This window comes from Osmerus mordax, chromosome 6 (genome assembly GCF_038355195.1).
Source record: "Osmerus mordax isolate fOsmMor3 chromosome 6, fOsmMor3.pri, whole genome shotgun sequence".
Taxonomy (NCBI): Eukaryota; Metazoa; Chordata; class Actinopteri; order Osmeriformes; family Osmeridae; genus Osmerus; species Osmerus mordax.
The window spans coordinates 16,614,571-16,636,658 of record NC_090055.1 but is presented as its reverse complement, the minus strand read 5'-3'; the positions used below and the strand labels follow the sequence as shown (position 1 = coordinate 16,636,658).

At 41.4% G+C, this 22,088-nt stretch overlaps 4 protein-coding genes across 9 annotated transcripts in view; 3 read left to right on the top strand and 1 right to left on the bottom strand.

The window, feature by feature from the left end:
* Positions 1 to 206: 206 nt before the first annotated feature.
* trip13 (thyroid hormone receptor interactor 13) lies at positions 207 to 5,168 on the bottom strand. The gene is made up of 16 exons (XM_067238343.1): positions 5,117 to 5,168; positions 4,786 to 4,879; positions 4,302 to 4,452; positions 4,063 to 4,189; positions 3,908 to 3,963; positions 3,717 to 3,807; positions 3,348 to 3,420; positions 3,170 to 3,233; positions 2,974 to 3,060; positions 2,758 to 2,864; positions 2,392 to 2,545; positions 2,025 to 2,137; positions 1,679 to 1,748; positions 1,500 to 1,580; positions 1,143 to 1,190; positions 207 to 288 (listed from the first exon to the last, which is right to left on the bottom strand). The coding sequence occupies exons 2-16, from the start codon at positions 4,875 to 4,877 to the stop codon at positions 259 to 261; spliced, it is 1,344 nt and encodes a 447-aa protein (XP_067094444.1). The 5' UTR covers positions 4,878 to 4,879; positions 5,117 to 5,168; the 3' UTR covers positions 207 to 258.
* A 195-nt stretch (positions 5,169 to 5,363) lies between these two features.
* brd9 (bromodomain containing 9) lies at positions 5,364 to 11,559 on the top strand. Of its 3 annotated transcripts, none has more exons than XM_067237850.1 (17): positions 5,364 to 5,501; positions 6,014 to 6,234; positions 6,322 to 6,480; positions 6,595 to 6,724; positions 6,907 to 6,964; positions 7,083 to 7,227; positions 7,386 to 7,496; positions 8,278 to 8,402; positions 8,568 to 8,700; positions 8,945 to 9,020; positions 9,108 to 9,203; positions 9,413 to 9,545; positions 9,712 to 9,823; positions 9,918 to 9,974; positions 10,106 to 10,211; positions 10,390 to 10,560; positions 10,668 to 11,559. In XM_067237850.1, the coding sequence occupies exons 1-17, from the start codon at positions 5,453 to 5,455 to the stop codon at positions 10,766 to 10,768; spliced, it is 1,983 nt and encodes a 660-aa protein (XP_067093951.1). In that variant the 5' UTR covers positions 5,364 to 5,452; the 3' UTR covers positions 10,769 to 11,559. The 3 variants fall into 3 exon arrangements, with proteins under 3 accessions (XP_067093951.1, XP_067093950.1, XP_067093949.1); XM_067237849.1 differs by having other exon boundaries at positions 8,275 to 8,402; XM_067237848.1 differs by having other exon boundaries at positions 8,215 to 8,402.
* A 216-nt stretch (positions 11,560 to 11,775) lies between these two features.
* Positions 11,776 to 17,307, top strand: zdhhc11 (zinc finger DHHC-type containing 11). Of its 3 annotated transcripts, none has more exons than XM_067238166.1 (13): positions 11,832 to 11,867; positions 12,025 to 12,108; positions 12,504 to 12,628; positions 12,826 to 13,044; positions 13,506 to 13,684; positions 15,101 to 15,202; positions 15,303 to 15,427; positions 15,583 to 15,738; positions 15,874 to 15,992; positions 16,110 to 16,159; positions 16,323 to 16,386; positions 16,484 to 16,562; positions 16,679 to 17,307. In XM_067238166.1, exons 4-13 carry the CDS (start codon positions 12,826 to 12,828, stop codon positions 16,753 to 16,755), a joined length of 1,170 nt encoding a protein of 389 aa, XP_067094267.1. In that variant the 5' UTR covers positions 11,832 to 11,867; positions 12,025 to 12,108; positions 12,504 to 12,628; the 3' UTR covers positions 16,756 to 17,307. The 3 variants fall into 3 exon arrangements, with proteins under 3 accessions (XP_067094266.1, XP_067094267.1, XP_067094265.1); XM_067238164.1 differs by having other exon boundaries at positions 15,303 to 15,442; XM_067238165.1 differs by lacking the exons at positions 12,025 to 12,108; positions 12,504 to 12,628 and having other exon boundaries at positions 11,776 to 11,867; positions 15,303 to 15,442.
* Positions 17,308 to 18,332: 1,025 nt separating this feature from the next.
* The window catches only part of LOC136944279 (tubulin polymerization-promoting protein), an 11,880-nt gene continuing 8,124 nt past the window's right edge, over positions 18,333 to 22,088 (top strand). Inside the window, exon 1 of one of the 2 annotated variants that reach the window (XM_067237973.1) lies at positions 18,333 to 18,438. The gene's annotated coding sequence lies outside the window, so the exon portion shown is untranslated. Of the gene's footprint in view, positions 18,439 to 21,721; positions 21,773 to 22,088 lie in introns of those variants that run through there. The other variant, XM_067237972.1, reaches the window with a different exon arrangement.

Below are 22,088 nucleotides of genomic sequence, written 5' to 3'. Positions count from 1 at the left end.
CCAGTGGTTATCAGGTTTTATTTGCAACTAAATTATAAATCTGACATCAAGGAATGCGGTGACAAATGAGGCCAATGAATTATAATTATCCGAGCTTTGGAGTTAAACAAAACAAGCAAGCATAAGACAGGTGCAAGAAGAAAAACTGTCAAAGCGAATGACGACCTTTTGCCAAACACCGTCTTAGTCATCATGAGCTGGTGAAACGGCAAAATAAGATATTCTCAGAGCAGTGTGCTGTCACCTGCGGTTGGTGCCTCAAGGTATATCATTGTAATAATTTGACATCTGAAAGAAAGCATAACAGATGAGAGGCTTTTACAAAAGCAAGTTACCTGTAACCACTTACACTATTCCAGAATCCATCTTTAAAGTAAGTTTGCCTGTTGGCCAATAACAAACAAAGCCCTCATTGTTACAGCTCTGCAGCTGTAACATGCAAAACGGCATTCCCAGAATGCAAAACATGCAGAGGAACTGGGACTAAACATGGACCTGACTCTTAAAATGTGACTGTCTACTGTATTTGGTAGTTTGTCCCCAATATATAAGATATTGTTTATATCAACTAGGTTGTTGATGTCAAAGTAAATGTTTCAATGTAAATCATCGAGACATTGATCAACAGCAGGCTGATTGCCAATTCAGTTGGAGCTTCTATATATAATCTAGGCTACTGATTGAAAATGCACTTATAATTCTAATACTGTCACTGATATACATCAGTTGAAATGTTTGTGATTGTATTTAATCTATATACTGTACCTGAACACAGAACAAAAGGACTTCTGCTTGCATCAATGCACCACCATGTGGTCATACACCAAAGGGCACCTTTTAACAGGTGCTCTCAAAGCACTCAGAGTCCAAGGGAGTTTAATCAAGTACATTTATAAACATGTATAAAACCGTAATGAACATGAATCATGAACATGAGTGCCAAGATCATATGATGGGCTTTATTCTACAGATAATGGCACATTCTTGAGAATATAAAAACAAAACAAGTTCACTTAAATCAGAACATATCTCTATGCCATTTAGAACATAGCGATAATTCAAAATCCTAGAAGCATTGACCCCTTGTTATCAACCAAACACAAAGAAAACAGCATACTCAAGTTTAATTAACAGAAACTTACTCTCTTATCAATAGATCCATGAGATCCAAAAAAATCTTGACACAGGTTCTGATGGACATTAAATAACAGATATTATAAGACACCACTACACAAAGACAAAAGTAAACTGATATATGACTGTGTGGGTTGTAAACATATAATTATGATTATTTAACAATACAGCACACAGCATGTAAAAATACTGCAATCTTATGTATATTTCATTAAACTTTGAAGTTAGAGAAATAAAAGCGTTCCTAGAGGTACAAACATATTGTAGCTTTATTATATTTTCACATAGTCTTTAAGCACCACATCCATTCAACCAATGAGCAGTGGAAGACCTGAGCAGCTCATTCCAAATCACACACAATTCACCATATCTTTCTTCTCCTCCATCTGTTTATCTACTGCTTGGTCCATGGCCTCCAGGAAACTCTCCAGAGTCACTATAGGGGTCTACAGGCAGAGAGGACAGTTAGGTAAGAGACTGGTACCTCAAGGAGAAAGACAGTTTATTTTGATTCTCTTTGTATTCTGTGTGTAGAACTATTTACCTTTACAAAAAGTGCATGGGCCAAAAACGGCAGTTTCCGCAGAACTCGTCCACTCAAGCCTTTGCTCTTCCTGTGAGTCATCAACAACAAAGCACCATGAGCAGACGTTCTACTCTGCGTTATCGTTCCACTATTTGGTGTTGGCTCTCCATGGGTGTGGCATAAGCCAAGTAGGAGTATTGAAGTATATACTGCTTATTTTATATTCAATTAGTATTCAGTATTTTATTGCTTCCTATGCTACTGTTGTATAGGAACAAGGTAATAATTTCCAATTTCACCCATGAGAAAAATACAATTCTAGTGTCTACTACTAGACTACAAGTAAAGAGAGCAGGGTACTCACAGTGCAAGTCTCCAAAGAACCAGACTGTGCACAGACACCTCACTCTCTGCGAAACCCATGGTCTCCAGCTCAAATACGGTGAACAGTTGTTGCCGGGGGTACACAATCTGACACTGCACACAAGAATCAGGGTCAAACAAAACAACTGCTATTAACAAGCAGACTCCTCAAAAATCTCAATAGGAAATTGCAAGATAATGCTTTGTAATGTACAATGTGGATCCAGCTATCCCTGATCCTATTCACCAACTGCATCTATTAACTACAGTGCACAGTACAAGTTTGCTCCAAGTTAGTGATGCAAAACATCCAAACTCAACCCACGAGTACACCACGCAGGTCCAAACCATCTCAGGTTCAGTCTGACCTTCATGAGCTCCTCCAGGCAGGAGAGATAGATGTTGTAGATGCCCTGCTCAGACGGGGGGCCGATGTACTGCTTGATGTCTGCTCGGTCCACAAACGCCAGGTCTATCTTCTCAGTCACATTAGAGGTGGTTAAGATCACAACATTTGGATGTCTGAAATATAAAAGTAAAATATACAAGTGAAAAATAAATGTAGGAAAAATATAGTACGGCCCAAAAAACAGAATCAAATAACTTGAGTACAGATTAAGATTTGTTACTACACCTTTTGTAATTGATGGGGTTTAAAGTAGTAGTATAAATGACATAGAAACAGTGTAAGCCTTGGGTTACTGTTAAGTGTTCCAGATGTGAGCATCTCTGACCGTTTTATCTGGTCCAGTTGTGTGAGGACAGAGTTGACCACTCGGATGGCATCTGAGGGTTCAGTTCCTGCTTGGGAGGCAGTCCTTGCTGCCGTCAAACTTTCCACCTGGAGACACCAAACACCAGCCTATCAAAACAGCTATGCTACCAAACTCCATTTGAACTACCAAATCACAGGAAAGATAGGTGAAGGACATTGGGGCACACTTGTTCACCTCATCAATCAGGACAAACACAAGAGCTTCTTTGTCATCAATCAGCTGCTGAATCTTCTGGAACATCTTAGTCACCAGTTTCCCACTCTGCAATGACAAGACCTTCCTGTTAAGAGACAACTAATCAAAAACACAGCCAGATCATACAAGAATCTACAGCCTCTACAAAGGTAGTGTTAAAACCAGCCATCTGTACCTCTGAGAACCACTTGGAGAACAAACTGTGACTGTTTATCTCCACAAACTGCCCATAGGAATACCTGGCGGGGGATAGGAGATGGTGAGATACTACAGAATGTGAACGGTAGGGTGTGAAGGGTAAGGTTACTGCCAAAGTTTCAGACTGCCAATTTCCTTTGTGAAGGTTGCCTTACCTGTTTGATAGTCTGATTGACAGTTTCTGGGAAAGGGCTTTACATAGAGATGTCTTTCCTGTGCCTGGGGGTCCTAGATGTGGGCATAAATACAGGCAGATATTCGTCTCTGTCAAGTGTAAATACATAAGACTTCCAGAGGTGTCATTCATCATATAGAACATACGTGCACTGAGGTGCGAATATTAAATTTACAATCAAATTAATTGGATTTGTATAGCCCCTTTTACAAGCAAAGTCACAGAGGGCTTTACATACACCCATAGAACTGCACTTAAACCAACCTAAACCCTGTAGGAAGACAAGGAAAAACTGCTAGAAAAACTAGGATGGAACAATGTGAGTTCTCAAGATTCTTGGATTATTTACCATGAAGCAGCACGACACGGTTCCATGCTATTAAGTTGCTGTCTACATTTTTGTCTGAGAAGAAGAGTGTTGTTGAGACATAGTCCAAGAGCTGGGGAGAGGTAGCAAAACAGCAATGTTTGAGTATTAGTTCTGTAAAAAGATGCTTGACTTCTCACTTCTATAAATGGAGTCAGAGCAGTGTTTTCTACCTGTTTTTTTACACCATTTTCATAGACCAGACTCTCCCAAATTCCATGAAATTCAGCTGCAAAACACAAACAGGTCAAGTGAACATTTGCCCATGCATTGGCCCAAACTCCTGAAAGTTCTGGATAGAGTTCCAGTTCTGGTGGATTCAGCTCACCTGCTGGAAGGAGCCAGTGATTGGCTGCAGATAGTTCCTCCTCCTCCTCCAAGCTGAGCATGCTTGGTCCGTCATCATTAAGAGTGAAGATGTAGATGGACAGACTGCAGTTCTTTAGGTCCATAGGCTGATTGTGGGTTCCAAATAAAGCAAGACGAGTTCAGAATCAGTAAAATGTTAATAATGATTAGAAGACTATGCTAGACTATCTACTGTTACAGAAGCATCTAAAACTTTACCTGTCTCTCTGAATCCACTATGGCCACCGATGCCACATGTTTGCTGAGGAAGTCTTCATCAAACTCTGACCATTTGTAATTACCAAAAACCATGGAATGGCGGTTCAGCAAAGCCATAACGTGTGTCCTAACGTCAGATTGCTTTGCAGTGCTGAAATCAGTGTGAGTAAGGAAAACTATTCAGTCAAGGCAATCAGTGAAAAGCTCAACATTAAGTTAAGGTAGAAAAAAGGATGGTCACCCCAGTTATAGATTGGTGGACTGATAGTATGATAAAGCTGTAGTAAAACGTGCAAATATTTGCTCTCAGACACCTGTGAGGGTCTTTGTTTGTCACTTGTTAAATAGGTGCTTCATGCTTACAGTCAAACTGTAAGTTACAGTATAACCGTACCCTACATCTGTTTGTGACCACCAGCGATAGTTCTTAATTTTTGTTGTGAGTTGAAGTTCAATATAGCAACAGTAAACGACGGTAAAATACCTTTGAGATTTGACATGAACTTCTACATGGACGTTGACAAGGTTGTTGGGGTTTTGCTTGAGGTTGCCAACCTCCATCCTGTCACCCTCCATTTCTTTCAAAACATTGAAACGCATGAATGTTATGAATATTCAAGTTAGTAACATATTACATACATATTATGTACATATTACATGTAAAATTCAAATAACTTAGTTAGACTCGCTAGCTAATTTACTAGTTATCCAAACTACATAATTTCACTTTATCGCTTTACTTACGACGCTATTGCTAGCTAGCACACTAAAATGAAACTGCAATATTCAAATCAGAAGAAATTTTACGTCCTTACCAATGACAGAAATGGTTTGCTAGTTATGCGTCGGTTGACTTGCTATTTGCTTATTAATCTTTCCTTTTGTGAAGTTGTAACAAGCTAACAAGCTGTCTCATTGAATACCTTGCATGAATGCAGTTTAGGTAGCTCTAGCTGTCAACAAAATCCAAATCTAGCGGGCAGTGTGGCTCACGCGGATGTGATTGAATGTTCTGACGACGCGGCTGATATAGTACTTCCGGTGCTTGCTAGCTTTTGAAATGATTATTGTTTGCTAGCTAGCTTCAACATCTTGGATTGTATAACTGCATTATCTATCAATTAATCAAATTTCAATTCAAACGCTAGAAAATGGGGAAGAAACACAAAAAACACAAGCCGGAATGGAGAACAGTTGACGGTAAGATTGCATAAAAATGAACGGGTAGTCTTTGATTAATTGTTCGCACAGATAAGATTAAGAAGGTATATAGCTTATCTTAGCTAACCGCTAATCAGCTCTCACAGCTGATGATGGTGGGCTGGATCAACCAGCAGCATCATCATCACCATTACTACAGCAGCCTACACGACACATATAACAAATGGTGAAAGTACAGTAACTTAATGAAGTTCTAAACTAGAATATTGACATAGGTTCATACAGCCCATGATCAGACATGGCACAACGCCTCTACGACAAATTACGGCATTCCAGTGATGCTCAGTGTATTTGCATCCTTGTATTCATCATCCGTTATTACTTTCAACACACAACACTGTCCTGTACAATATAGATTTTTTTATTTATTATCGAAGGCACATCATCTTTACTAAGCATACTAATACATAGGCTACATATGGACGTGCTACTACTGTTGGCTATGTATGTTACTGAATGTTGGTGGTTTTAAGTGTGGTTTCTGGTTTCAGACTACGAAGACAAACCTCTGGAGAAACCTCTGAAGCTTGTACTGAAAGTTGGTGGAAGTGAAGTCACAGAACTGTCAGGCTCCGGCCATGACTCCAGTTTCTACGATGACAGGTCAGACCACGAGCGAGAACGCCACAAAGACAAAAAGAAGAAGAAGAAGAAAAAGTCTGAAAAGGACAAAGACAAGCATGTGGATGATGAGGAGAGAAGACGCCGGAAGGTGAGTATGAGGAAAGTGAGGGTTGCAAAAAAAAGTAAGTGTGCCGGACACAATATAATTCTAAAATCTCTGTTCATTCTGGTTCAGGAGGAGAAGAGGAAGAAGCGAGAGAGGGAGCAGAATGAATTAGACGCAGCTGCCACCGCTGCTGTCTCCACTGCCCCTGCCTCTGGCACTGGTGTGGCGGTCGAGCCCTTCATGCTGCCAATTGTGCCAAAGAGCATCAGTATCAGTATTGGTATGGAGGTAAGACATTGAATTAATCTGAACAGATCAAACAGATCATGTGTGTAACAGTTACACTATGACCATTTCAACAGGACTGCTTCCAAGTCATTCTGCGTATGTGTTTTTTTACAGCTGGAGGAGAAGAAGAGGAAGAGAGAGAGGTTTGAGATGGACCCTGAGATGGATGAGTTTCACCCCAGCATAAAGGTGGAGGTGGAGCAGCAAGGAGACAGACCTGTGCGGTCGTGCAGAACACAGCAGGGTAGGAGAACACCTCAACTCTGCCACAATCGGGTTTATAAATCTGAGTCGGCTGTGTGAACTTGAGGGGGGAAACGCAGTTTATCACACCATAATGTGTTAGTTTAAGATGGTAAAATGTACCATGTCCTCCTGGTTGTGTGTTTACAGAGCTATTCTGTCTCTCTTTGTCTCTTTCCTCAGAGAGCGAGTGCACTCCTCGTCAGCAGTTGCTCGAACACTTCCTACGACAGCTTCAGAGGTGCAGACTAAGGAGAACCGAAACACTCTGAATAGTTGTTGTTATGGTAGACGCTAGCCAAAATCCATATCTGTTGAGAATCCTGTCCTTAATGTTGATGTTGTGCTTGTCCTCGCAGGAAAGACCCCCACGGGTTCTTCTCCTTCCCCGTGACAGATGCCATTGCTCCTGGGTACTCCATGATCATCAAACACCCCATGGACTTCAGCACCATGAAGGACAAGATCACAACCAACGAGTACAAAACCATCACAGAATTTAAGGTGAGGGAGCGATGTTGAGTAGGTTGTTCTTGACCGAGAACACCCAGATTTCTGTGAGTTGATTACGTAATGGGAATATGTATTTACTTTTATACCTGATTGTGAGGGTTGAATCAATTCACAGATTTTAAAGCTTATTTTCTATTTTGGGTTTTCAGGCTGATTTCAAACTGATGTGTGATAACGCCATGATCTATAACCGCCCGGAGACTGTGTACTACAAAGCTGCCAAGAAACTTCTCCACACGGGCTTCAAGATGATGAGCAAAGTAATGTGTGCCTCATGGAGGGACTGGTTTCACGTGTAGCCTGCATGCTGACTTTAATCTGTCCTGTTTAATTTGACCATTTTTACAGATGCTTCTGCTCTTGCAGTACCAGCTTGGCTTCCTATTTAATATTTTGCTGTACCTATCTTTATCAGCAATGGTGTAATTCCATCTGCTCACTGGTTTAGTGCATCGATTTGGCAATTTAGATTTTCTATTTAACCCTTGTGCTGCCTTCGGGTCACATGACCCAAAGGTTCATAACGAACCATCGTTGTGTTTACCCAATTTTACCGAATACAAAAACAAATAAAAATATATGTTTTTTAACCTTTGCAATGTGGGGAGTGTGAGACAGCCCAACGGTTAAAAGAAAATGCTTCACTTTGTTTTTGTATGCGGTAAAGTTGTCGCAATACGACGGTGGGTCACAATGACTGATGGGTCAGAATGACCCGAAGATAACACAAGGGTTAAGTCACGGACATGGGTAAAGTGGGTAGGAGAAATGTAGATTTGGTATTCAGGGTGGATCTGTGCTTCAGGAAAAGTTTGCCTTGTACTAACCCCCTTTCACCTCCAAGATTCGCCTCATTATCATCATCGTCGTCACCGACTCACCACCATCCCATCCCATCTATCTTACCACTCTTTCGCGAGTTCTGCAGATGTAGTAAAGCCCTGCCCCCTGGCTCTCTTATCTGTGCTCTGTTTGCAGGAGCGGCTCTTAGCTCTGAAGCGCAGCATGTCTTTCATGCAGGACATGGATTTCTCTCAGCAGGCAGCCATTTTGGGGGACGAGGACATAACAACAGAGATGCCGGTCCCTGAGGTCGTTCCCCTTCCTTTGGAGTCGGCCAAGAAGTCCAAAAAGCAGCCCGTCAAAGACATGAAGGAAGTGATCAGGTAAAACAGATGCTAATATCCCAAATCTGTCTTACCTCCGAGTGTCCCTGGCTGTGATCACTGCGCTCAAGTGAGATCCAGCGGAGATCTGATCACCTCATTGGGGGTCTCTCACAGGACACCTGTGTGTAAGTGTGGAGTAACCGTGTAACTGTGTGGCCCCAGCTACCTGTTTGAGCCGGAGGGGAATGCCTGTAGCCTGACGGACAGCACAGCCGAGGAGCATGTCCTGGCCTTGGTGGAGCACGCCGCGGACGAGGCCCGGGACCGCATCAACCGCTACATGCCCAGCTCCAAGGTTCCACAGCTCATTCCAGTCACTACAATAACATCATTTTGTTTCAAACATATAACAAAAATCAATATATAAGGAAACAAAACAAGAATAACAGCAAAGGTATACATAAAAAAGAACATAAAATACATGAAAGACATGTAGCCACTAGATGCATAAGGGTGCATCGCACAGCATTGATTGTAATTGTAAGTACAGTGTGATGGGTGGGTTGTCTTTACCACTCTCTTTGTGTCTGGGATTCCAGATGGGCTACCTGAGGAAAGAGACTGATGGCTCTCTGGTCTACAATGTTGTCAATCAGCTGGACCCAGATGTGGAAGGTGTGTTTTCACAAGCACAAGCTCACATCTACATACAGCGCTCCTGAAAATGGATTGTTTACAGCACATCTTTTGTATTTTTTACAGAGGAGGAGACCCATCCTGTTGATTTGAGTTCCCTCTCAAATAAACTCTTACCTGGATTAACAACGTTAGGGTTCAAAGACGACAGGAGACACAAAGGTGTGTAAAGAGTATATTCTACATTTGTATAACTTTTGCAGATGCTTTTATTCAAAGCGACACAGAAAGAGGGTATGAACCCTATTGAGTCACGTATCATAGCAGGTATGAATTACAATGTGGTATCGCTTGGTTGTTAACAACCAGGCAAATAGGAAAACAGTTGCACTGCACGTATAGTTATGGATCTCTGCTTGCTCCTTGTCTAGTGACGTTTCTTAGCAGTGCCTACAACACCCAGAGCCTCCAAAACAACTCCATCTACCCGGATCTGCTTCCCGATGAGATGGACCTGCTGTACTCTGCCTATGGAGATGACACAGGGGTGCAGTGTGCTCTCAGGTACTGCCTCACACTCTAGTCTTCACAGGACATGCTGGTAGAGCAGTTCAACCTACATGTAAAGCCCTGTCCACCTGCCTGCATCAGGATCTCAGACCACTGCATCTGTCTTTGCTCAGGAACAATGTCATGTGTTTAAAATGTAGTTGCGTTCTCCATCTCTCAGCATACAGGAGTTTGTGAAAGGGTGTGGAAGCTCCACAAAGAGGTTGGTGGATGGGCTGCTGGATAAGATGACTGCTGGGGACCACTCTAAAGCGGTCTTCCAGATACGACAGGTACCTGCTTCCACACACGAGGTGCTGTGTTTACAAGAAGATCTTCTAGTTCCAACAATTCTGATCTCATAATGTTTTTGATGTTCCGTTCCAGAAACGAAACATGGCGCTGAAACCAGACGAGACCAAGAACAGCATCTGTGACATGCAGGTACAGTACAGCACACCATGCTTATTCTGTGGTTTACTATCATAACTGAAGTCTGATAAGGTTTGTCAGAATTGCAACTCTAGCCTCAGCCTCCTGCTGACACCTGACCCTGATTGTGCTCTACTGATCAGGTTGCAGACGGAACAGGTCTGGGAGAGAGTGGCTCAGTGCTGGACTTTATGTCCATGAAGGGCTACTCCGACATGTCTCTGGATATTTCCATGCTCAACACGTTAGGTAAGAGTCTTAAATCAGCACTAGCAAGAGATGTCTCATTGTCATTTAAAAACACCAATACCTTTTAATAGCCTGATGATCTTCATCATTTGTATGTTTAGTTTGGTCATTTGTGCTGGTCAATGGGCCTCTGTAAAGCCCCTTGTGAAAAAAAAAGTGTGGTTTCTTGGCTCGGCAGGTAAAGTGGTTAAGAAGGAGCCGGAGCAGGAGGAAGGCCAACAGCACTTTGATGAGGCAGCCAAGCTGCTGCAGGAGTTTCAGGATGCCCAGGTGGACCGAGTCGGGTCCAGACCCTCCTCCAACCTGTCCTCCCTCTCCAACACCTCTGAGAGGGACCAGCACCACCTGGGTAAAGGACCACTCAGAGCTTTGAAAGCTATTGTTTCGTTTGGAAGATTGATAGTATTACCAGAAACAGATCTACTGAGAGTACTCTTTTTTTCCTTCCCTCCACAGGGAGTCCATCCCATTTGGGTGTGGGTGACCAGTCAGAGATGGTTCATGACCCCTATGAGTTCCTGCAGTCTCCAGAACCAGGCTCCACAGCCAACAGCTGATCCCTACACACTGCGTCGAGACCTTTCGACATCTTGGTGTTAACCACACCGATCATCTTTGACATGAAGAGAATCTCAGACATGTAGAATAAGAAACTTATCATGATTGTACAGATTTTGTTTTTAAATGAACCTGTTGACAATATTTTATTTTAAGTATTGTATTATATGCCCTCTTGAATGTTTATTTTGTGCTTATTTTTGTGCTTTCTTTTGCTTTTTTTATCATACGTTTTAATATCTAGATGAATGGAATTGTGGAGAGGGACTCTGTCAGAACTTGGTGTAACACCAGAACTCTGATTGTGCCTGCTTTCTCCCTTCTAAATCACCACTACTATCATACTGGCTGTGTTTTTACTGTCAAAACAATGGTTGCGTGGCCTTATTGTTTATTGGTCATTTTTATTAGAAAAGGAGCAAGCATGTTTGAGCATTCTCAATACTAGCCAATTTAAGGATGTTTCTTATTTGTCTAGTTATTTGTGTGCAGTTCCTAAATCTATGTACAGTACTAAACATTACAATGAAACATGCCTGTATCTGCTGTTTTGTTTTTCAACATCATAGGCAAGGGAAGTAGTTTATCTGCTATGTTTCTGAAATGGTATCTTTAAATTCGAAGAATCATATCAAAATGCAAAATTAATTTTATGTTGGCAAACAGGTTGCTGACACTAAAGAACTTAATTTTGAAGGGTTACATTGTGTCATGGTTTATGTTTGTGATGGTTAATCGCGAACACAAGCTAACAGTGGAACCAATCTTTGGAAAGAAGGAAGTTTCATATATCATATGTTTCTCGTCTGATTTTAGTTCCCCAATTTTTATGCGGTGTGACGAGGATAAACTTTCATAAGCAGCTCAGCTGTGAAAATGCCTCAATTATAGCAATAATAATACAAATCCAATGCTACAGATGTTTCAAATGAACAGCATTTGTAGAAGCACACAGGCATTGGCCAAAAGACTGCCGAGGCATCTGAGCGGACGCGCTTTTTAGACTATCGGGCATGCGCATTTCTTTCTCCAAGGACGTTTCCATAGTACTGGATCTGTACTACAGTTGAACTTCTGCGACAACCGTGGAGCGTACTGGTACGTAAAACCTACAAAATTACCTAGATAGGCTAAGTAGTTGGCTTTTTTTTTTTTTTTTACCAATTTCCACCCGACCCATGGACAACTAGTCTGCTTTTTCATACGTTATGATCAGAAAAATCTGAAACTAATTAGAGCTAACTGGGTGTGACAGGGCAATCAAGACATCGCCGGATCCACATGCTACAGTATAGTCTAACTGACAGCTTTGGAAGCCAAGAATGGTAGCTAGCTAAATGTAAGTAAACTTTTCTGGGAAACCTAACATGATGGTTTATGTTTAGATTGATGTTACCAAATTTACTTGAGAATCGAGTGCGATTGTGGTAGAGCTTGACGTCTCAAAAAAATAATTAACTGACGAATCAATTTAGCTGGGTCTCTTTTCCGTCACATTTCACGCTCAGGTTGTTGCATGGTCAGTTTTAGTGACAACGGAAATATGGTCACGTTATGCAAAACCTCGGACAGAACGAAACCTGTGACTGCAATGAGCGCAAACAGGAGCCTGGGGTTTTACTGCTCTTGCTAGGCAACCACATTTCACCCGTCATTATGCTCAGGAGCCAAAGATTGTGTGTGGGTGTGTGTGTGTGTACACCAAAATTAAGTCGTACTCTTCTAAACATGCAGGACAAATGGACTCTTGTGATGTTACAACTTTCTCCAAGTGGCTGCTTGGGAAACATCCTGCTTGTGTAACTTCTGTTTAAAGTTGAAGGAACAAACAGGAACAAAATAAGAGAGCGTGAAAAAAGGTGTGTGTGATGTAAGCCTTTGCTTTTAATATTGGAAAGAGTTCCTGACGCCATTATTGCCTGTGAGGGATGGTAAATATGACAGTAATTTCCCTAGCAAATCAGCTACCCTAGAAGTACATTGTGGTGTCCGTTGGCTGTATGAGGAATGTTGACGATTTGTTCACAAAAGATTCCATTCTTTTCGTATGGTCTAGATGAACTGCTGTAGACGAAGGCTGAGACGCACAGCTCCTGCAGGCAGCAGGAGCAGGAATGAACTGGTGCCCACCAGCGTCCCCAAGGTCAATGGCTGGTCATGCCCCCCACACATTTTCCAGCTGATTGGCTGGATGGTATACATCTACATGGTCATCGTGGGCTTCGGTATCTACATACCCCTCCTGCCATCTCTGTGGAAGCTGGCTGCGTACTCTGTATCCTTTCACAACCACAACAGTCCTATGGTTCCAAGTCTATGAATGTCTTTAAGGTCTCATGAGACTGTAGGCTATGAAACTATTGCAGACTTGGTTCTTTGTCTCAATTGCTAGTTGCCCATGTTACCCATCACAAGCATCACCACTGCTCTTTTGTGTTGAATGCTGTATGAGGTCACCCCCTCCTTAACTTGACTATAGACATAGAAACAGTTGGTTTATTCAGACTTGACACTACGTCCTACATAAAGATGCTTTTGTGTTGTGCAATGGTGTCTTCTGAGATAGGAGAGCCAAAGTAGTTAAAACAAATTATGATATAAATAAATGTACAGTTACCACTTAATTTAAACATTGGTGTCATGGTTTGGTACTATTTGCTTTTCAGTGTGCATTTTTCTTTGACATTCTCTCTGCCATTGTTTCTCATGCATTTTGCCTTGACATTCTCTCTGCAGGTGATTGCGATAGCTTTCACTGTTCACCTGATTGCTCACCTTGCTGCTGTGAGCATAGACCCAGCGCACACCAATGTGCGGACGAAAATAGACTACACCAAATCATTGCCTTTCTTTGACAGGAAAAAACAACCTCATGTTATCCATAACCTACACTGCTACCTGTGTGATGTCCAGGTGTACGTATCTGACCTGAATTTGTGACCTACACAACATTTTGATTGAAAATATTGACTTAATATAATACTTTAGGTCAGGGTCGGACTGGGAAAGAAAAACAGCCGGGGACTTTGAAACGCAGACCGGCCCGCGACCTGTGTGCAGTTGCTTAATACAAATAGGCTATATAATAATAAAGTATCATGCAGTGCTATCAAAGACTGTTAACAAAATTAGATCTAATACAGTATCTAAAACTGAATATGTCAATTCTCCCTTAGTTTCTTTTTCCTTGCTTCTCTCTGTTTCTGCATCTGCTTTTAAATGTTGTAAAAGAACAATAATCAGTTAACTATAGTCAATAATGAAAATCATTCAGCAAACTAATTTCCATATAATAACCCTGTTAACATATAGTCTACTGTGTACAGTTGCATTGCTGCACCTGTCAAATTCTCTCCACTGGACCCTGTCACCACAGCCTCCATCTCTTGCCCCGTGTCACCTGTCGCTGCACAGAACAGAACAAATAAGACAATTGCATTTGACAAGCACATTTAATTTTTAAAGCCAAAAAAACATGTTGTGCATATTTAAAAGAGTGCCTTTTTCTCTTGGCCATTTCTTTTCCTCCATTTAAAATATATAGCCTATATATTGGCTAACAGTAATACCAAATGTATATGTTTTTAGAAAAATGAAAACAATATGGTTTGGATATTTGAATTTTCTAAATGTCGACAATGCAGCTGCTTGCACCTGACGCCTCTGGTAGGCTACTGCCGCATCTTTGGGCTGCAGACTCTGTCTCTCACTTAGCTTGGCTTTTGCCAGTCTAAACATTTGTTCAATGTTTTTACATTTTGCAGCATTTTGCAGGAGTGCCCGTTGTTTTTGGTTTTCTTGCTTTTTCCGCGCCACCCTTTTCTCCTTTTCTTTTGCTTTCCATTTCTTTGCAAAAGAAACAACAATGTTTTTAGCAATAGCTAAATATGTCTCGGATGCAAACGACTTTTAAAACACTGCACGCGATCTCATTGCTTCCACCCACTCCAACTAACTGGCCGTACTCGGAAAAAGATAGATTTTTGACCAATCGCGATCTGTAAACCGGACGGACAAGTGCACCGTTCAAGTTTACACGGGGGGAATCCCCACCCCCACCCTTCGGATTTTGGATCGCTCTAGTTAAACATTTTCTTGATATTCAGGCCGTCCTCAAAGCGTAAACTATTAGGCTATATATTTTGTTGCATAGTGCCGTGGTCATAGCGGCTGTTAGTTGGACCGGTCGTTCGGGAAATCTCCCGATTCTCCTGATGGCCAGTCCGACACTGCTTTAGGTATATTATATGTCATGACGTACTACTCATTCAGGGCATAAAAAAGAGATACGTTACATAGTTTGAACTAAGGAATTTCTGTTCATTTAAAAGGGGCCCTGAAGTAAAACACTGTGGCGTTTGTCATAAGTGTGTTGAGAACTTTGACCACCACTGCAAATGGCTGAACACCTGTGTGGGTGGAAGAAACTACTGGTAGGAGACACAGTTAATTCTATGTGAGGAAGTAATATTTCTAAATTAATATTTCCTTCAGAATGTCTTAACGGCTGGGATATCCTTCTCTTTCCCACAGGTACTTCTTTGTGACTTTGCTATCTGCCACACTGGGTGTGTCTCTGCTTCTTATGGTCATCTTGTTCATATTCATCCAGCACTACATGGACCCTGCCAGCCTCCGGACGGCACCACAGTTCGACAGTGAGTCTTTGCTTAGTAATTGGCCTGTTGTTTATGGTTTCAGACATGAAAGCAATCCTATCAGGCCTTGATCTTGCTAATAGTTGCATTGCTCATGACTAGAATCATAGCAACACATTCTAAGTTCTGAGAATGCTGTGTTGTCATGTGTGCAGCTTTAGTGAATAACGGAACATGGCTAGTGTTCTTGCCGCTGGTCGCAATGGAGACGAGCTCCGTTGCTATCCTGGTTGTGGCCTTTGTCACCATCCTGATCCTTCTCATCTGTCTGCTGCTTCTTGGCCACCTGCTGGGGTTCCACTTCTACATCTGTGAGTTCAATAGCATGTGCCCTCACATACTGAGGAAGTATCTTCAAACAAATGATAGTATTTTTAGTACGTCTCCATAGGCACACTATTTGAATGTTTTCATACCGTGTATTTTTTTGGTACTTGTCTGTGCAGTGGCCAACAATATGAGCACGTATGACTACATAATGAAACAGCGCCAGAAGGAAGCCAGCAAGCGTGACGCTGAGGCAGGGATCTCCAAGCATTCTAATAACAATGGAAAGGGGGACCAGGTCAGACATCTTATCTTATCAGCCTTCTAAGGATGACCACAGATGGTAGAATCATTGATAGTTGAAAAGTTCAGTGACTGCGCCACAAAAAGTTTTGGTTTGGATTTTTGATTTTAGAATCCAGAGACTTCTGTTGACTGTCAAGCATCTTTGTCACGCAGCGTGGGGTATGGTCAAGTTACAATGGAAACACTGTACCCAATTATACCGTTAACACTACTCATTGCATAATGTTGCTTAGCACCAGTTCGTTCTCTGTGTGCTGAACTGCACAAGGGCAAAAAGTCAGCTACCTTCTACATTTTGTCATCTGTTTATTTGGTCCCATAGTACCTGCAAGTATGAGGAAAAAAGAGAAATTGCAAGTCGACTCTCTGAGTCCATCTGCACTGAGGTTAGCTCTACTTTGTTGTTTGTTTTTAGTTTTTGTGTACAGCTGAATATCTTGTTTGTTTACATGTTAACTATCCCCTATGGTGCTTAACATTTAGTTGAAGAATGTTCAGAAATTGTCGAATAAGGAGAACAGTATCTTCTATGGGACAGAACTACCCATGAACGACGCACCAGGTGAGATTGACTGTAAGAGTTGAGCATTGTCACTTACACAATGGTGAAACTAATTATCAGTGTGCTGACCAGTGTAACTGAATAGATTTTCACCCCTAATTTCCTCTTTCCCAAAGTTTTAATAGTGATGGGTGACGTCTCAAGTTTTAAGATGGCAGGTGGCCAAGGGGGCCAGTGTGTGGAGCAGCCTTGAGGGAAGTCTGTGGAGGGGGTTCCCATCGTCCAGAACTCCCTGGGGAGCTCCGTAATGGAGCCCAAGGGAGCTCATCTGTAGCTGGTCTCAGATGCACAGCACAGGGCCATGGTTTCTATGATACACACCTCTTGGGAATTATACCTGGAAATCACAGCTCTATTGAATTACCATGCACTGGACCACTGTTGACTATAATGATTATGATTTAAGACTTTTGGGACTAAATATTTGATATGTATCGGACACAGAATTGTTTGGACCTTCCTTGAACTTTGCTGGAATGAGACAATGGGAGTTCAGCTCTCAGAATTTGCACAGGCTTTTTAGGAACATTTTAGGAACACCAGAATAAAATAATTTTAACATTTTAGTTGTTCAAGTATGTAATGGTACAAATTAATTGCTTTTTACAGGTTTGTGGGAGCTCACAAAAAGCTACTACTTTTGTTTGAATTTAATAGTAATAGAATTATGTAATTACTTTCTAAAGGGGTAGTTCAAAGAGGCAACTGCTTTTTCTGAATTTAATAATAAATATGCACATTAAATTTCTCAAGGAAGTGTCATCTTTGTTTATTTTTGTACATGTCTTTTTTGCAAGGTGACCACACAGTGGAGCTCTTGAGACTTTGAATCACAAGCAATGACTGTCATTCATGTATGCCTTCAGTAAATTTAATTGACTACCAACGTAACGTGACCTGCCTATGACAAGCACCGATTTTGCATAAAGCTATAACTGAGCGCTGTCTCATCTCTGAGTGCATACTGTATCAGGCAGGACTGGTTATATAATCGTTATGTTCATGATCATTATTACTGGTTGTGTAATACGTTAAAAAGTTCCGTACCGTGGAATAAAATTGTGTAATTGAAAATGAAGGACAAGTAGCTCAACATAAGTGATATGTCCTGAGGTTAGAAAGGCAAAACGGTATGTGCAAATCACGCATGAACGTTTTGGCTACTTTAGACCAGTTTGAATCTCTTATCTGTGATTTAAATTTGCCTTGCCATGAGAGAAAATCCCACTGTTTGTTTGGTCACCAACCCTCCTGACTGGAGACATCCTGTACTCAAGTTCCTGCCAAAGTGCATTTCCTGCTGATAATTAATGTTATTCTTAAAAAATTGTTTTTACTAGCCTCTGACCCTGAGCTGTGCTACTGGATTTTTGCATGTGGCGGCTGTTCTAAGCGTCTACTTAAACGTAAATATGTATCTTATATAGCATTTAAAACATAAATAAATGTTTAACTAATTAATAAATAATATAAACACCAAACAAAATAATTTATGATGCAAATTAAGTGACTGAGAGAAAATGATAGTTTTTATGTTTAACCAATACCAATGTTTTATGTCAGTTTTACCAATACATATTGGTTGAGAATTTCTGCTAAATATTGTTCCATTTAATTGCATGTTGAGATTAGGGCATAACCTTTATTTCCTAAATCATAATAATCGCGAAAGCGAATGGTTGATAGAGCTCTTCCGAGCCAATCAGAGGGCTAGATTTGATATCGCATCTCTCAGGAATTCAACCATCAAGAAGATTCGAGCACGGGTAGCGGGAGAAGAGTGTTATTACCAAAGCACGCTCAACCGCCTACGGTCCGACGCCCATCGACGCGCAATTATGTTATTGAGGAATTAACATCTGATAGCAAGAAGAAGGTAAATATTAAATAGGCTGCATATATTTTGTGACACTATTATTGATTATGCGATGCATTTTAAAAGGTAATCAGCTGTGTATATTGACAGTTATTTGTTTTACTGTGTGCATTGTCTCATCGATCCATTTACTTTTCATTTAAACAATCGTCTTTTATAGAAATTGTCTCAAGGACGTCAGCACGTCGTTTTTATTGGTTTCGGTTGTGAAATCACGGTCTTTATGACACCGTTGTTTGTCAGTAACAATCATTAACCTGTCCGTGGTTGTTGTCAATGTAGGCTGAAATCAGTAGTTTTTCTGTAAACACGCTCCATCATTTAGGTTTCCTGACAAAACAGGAGCTGCTGCAGACTATGCTGGACAATAACAATGATCACGTGGACACGTATTCCCCAGCTTGAGCATGATTCTGGCATTTCAAGTTTATGTAACGTGTCTCGCTCAAACATGCCTTAGGTTGGTTTATCAAATCGTTCTTTTATGTAAGCTAGTAGACTACCACGACCGTGCGTATAGAATAATTTAATGCAGCCTTTATAATCATGTGCACCAGTGGTCTGCACGTTTATCACAGGCACACAGTCTGGCTATTGCAAAGCTCTGCCCTGGAGCTGCTTCCTTGTTCAAGATGCTATTCTTACATAATGGATGGAGGTTTACATTTAGTAGGTCTACAGTTAGACTAGTATAAAAAAGGGGTAATATAGTAGGCTGTAGTCCTACCAAGCAGGTCAATGCAACCACGGTGCTCCATAAAGTTATAAAACGAATGGAATGTTGTCTTCAGTTTATTTGTTATATATGTTTTATACATTACCAGTCAGTGAACCAGTGACCAAGTGCTATTTGAGCAAAACCTTTGTGCCTCAATGAGTGTATCAGATACATTATGAATATGCCTAGTGCCTGTTCATTTTCGTTGCAAGGAGGTATAAATGGGTTAAAAAGCAGTTCTTCTAAAGCATGTTTGTGCATATTTGTTTTCCCCATATGTTGGATTAGGTGCGCATGAGGAGAGGATGCAGTCATTGCTTGAGATTGCCCCAGATTTCATAGGATGCAGTGCACTGGTTTGAGAGCCACTGGCTCTTGTCAGAAACAATTAGCTTCATTGTGTAAATTAGTCTATTTTGTTTTTCATTAGTTAATATTCAGGTCAGGGTTCAGAAATGAAAGGTTATGTTTCTGGACAAAATGAGATGGCCGTGCCTGACTCCGCAATCTCTATTGACCCTGTTAGCCTATTGATAGGAATACCATGTTGAGCCTTCAAACCTGGACATAAGGTATAATTTGCTCATTTTGTCAATATGTGTTTATTTCTTGAAAATTTCTTTGCATGTGAACTTCATCATCAGAGTGACTGTGACATCAGTAGAATTTGAAAATGTAATTACTGTTTCCATAATATAATTTAAAGAATGCCAAAGTGAATCAACGTAAGCTTCATTCCTCATTGAGTTCAGGGGATATACAGCAGGACCAGTCCTGGTCCCAGTTCAAATAGGGCTGTGTCACAACACTCTCCACTCAATACTATTAGATGAACCAAACTCTCTAAATTTGAGGCATAACAGCAACAGAACTGTCATTGGAATCATTCATCTGCTATATGGTAGTGAACGAGGATCCTCACACATCCGTAATATTGTTTTAAATATAAATATTTAATATTTAGTTTAAATATTAAATATGTTTTACATTTATATGGCGTATGCTGACTATCAACAGTAACCCCATGGAAGACGCTGGTGTAACATATTGTTTCTTATCACAATGCCTTATTACAGCATTAGTGTTTGGCTGGGATAGAGGGGGATGGAGTGGAGGGCACCGAGACACTGGGATGACTTCAGCACCACGGGAAAGCATGGTGATGTCATCCTCTCTGGAGTGAATGGGAAGGAGGGTGAGACTGGCACAGTGGCAGACTGGGCATGGTTAGGGGGTTGGATCAATGGTCAGTGGTACAATGGCAGTTCAGTGGGGGGCTAGCAGGGTTTTGAGGGCTAGTATTTCACTCCTACTGTCCCCTAAGGACACGACTTGCCAGTGGAACGGCAGTCAATGGCAGACTTGGCATTGTGGCCACGGAGCCGGCAGACTGGGTGAACTGGTTAGATGTGGGGCTGTGGTGGGCCACTGGTCAGACTGAGGGTTGTGGTACAGTGGCGCCATCTCCTCAGTGGTGACTTGCTGACAAGGCTGGGTTCCAGAGCAGCTGGCTGACTGGGATAGGGATCTAGATAGAGAACAGATGGGACCATGGCAAGCTCAGTCACAGTGATGGCATGATGTACACACACCTCCCACACATCACAGACGCCTCTATCTGTGGGCAATATTGTCATAATTCTCACAGCATTTTTCCTTACAGCCCCAATCATCAGCCACGTTTGTCAATATGTCGGCCAATGCTCTGCTGACTGTTTGCTTTTCTTGAGATGGGATGGAATATTCCTCACATGGCGAGGCGTTTGCTAGCTATAAATAGATTGAGTTGAAAATGGGCCAATTTATAGTTAAAGCACTCATCTGTGCAATGCATGGCCAGAAGGCGAGTAGGCCTGTATGTAAGCATGCTGTCATCCAGTCACAGATTTGTCTCTTGAGATCTGGACTCAACCAAATGGCTTTTCCTTTGTAGTTCACAGATATATGGGGCAAATCAGAGGCCAAAGATTGAGCTCCACAGTCTGGCAAACCCATGGTAGTTAACCTTGTACTGTAGACATCATAAAGATGATCTAATCAAATCCCCACCATGCCAGCTAGAATTTATGACAAGAAGAGTTTTATTATTATTAGTTCTACCATAATTATTCTATACTCTGTATAATCATTACAAATATATATTAAACAGCCATGGAAAAGCACTTCTCTGTCTGCATCTACAGTATATATTCCACATCATTCAGACTTAACTGTCCACACTAGGATTGGAGACTGAATTAACTGTTTCTCACTAGTCTCTTTATGAGTTCTTGACCATGCTGTGTTTTTGAAGAGGCTGGGTGGATGAAGGACTGTGTCACTTGAGACAACTCACTAGAAAATGCAAAAGAGCGAGTGAAAGTAATTCTTTGTTCCACATTGATTTGGTTTCTCCCAACACAAAGAGTGGCACAGAGAGCTCGGACGTTGAAATGGGTTTGCCTCCGAAAATTAAACACCCTTCCAAAACCTTAGAACCGGTAACACCGGGCAAGGCAGCTCTATGTGTCTGTACATGTTGACAGTTCTAGAAAAAGTGGTGAATTTGCATTAGGTTTCGTATACCAGGTGACAGAGAAGGCAAGCTGGAAAAAGATTGGGACATTTATCTGGTTGGTAAGCTATAAAAATTTATTTGGTATCAAAGTAGCATTTGTTAGACAGAAAGTCTGACAAATATTTGGGATATAATTATTAAAATGTTCTTTTACTTGGAACGAAGCTTGAAAAGTCTGCCTCAGGTAGTCTAGGGTTGTGTTACATCCCTTTGACTAGTACCATTTACCTTTGACTAGTACCATTTATCATGTTGGAAGTTGCTCTTCCATTCTGATTCTCTCTCCATGTTGGCTGAAGTGTCCTACATGACGTACGCCTCTTCAACCACCAGTATCAATAGTGTTACTCTGAGATATCACCATGCGTGTGCCTG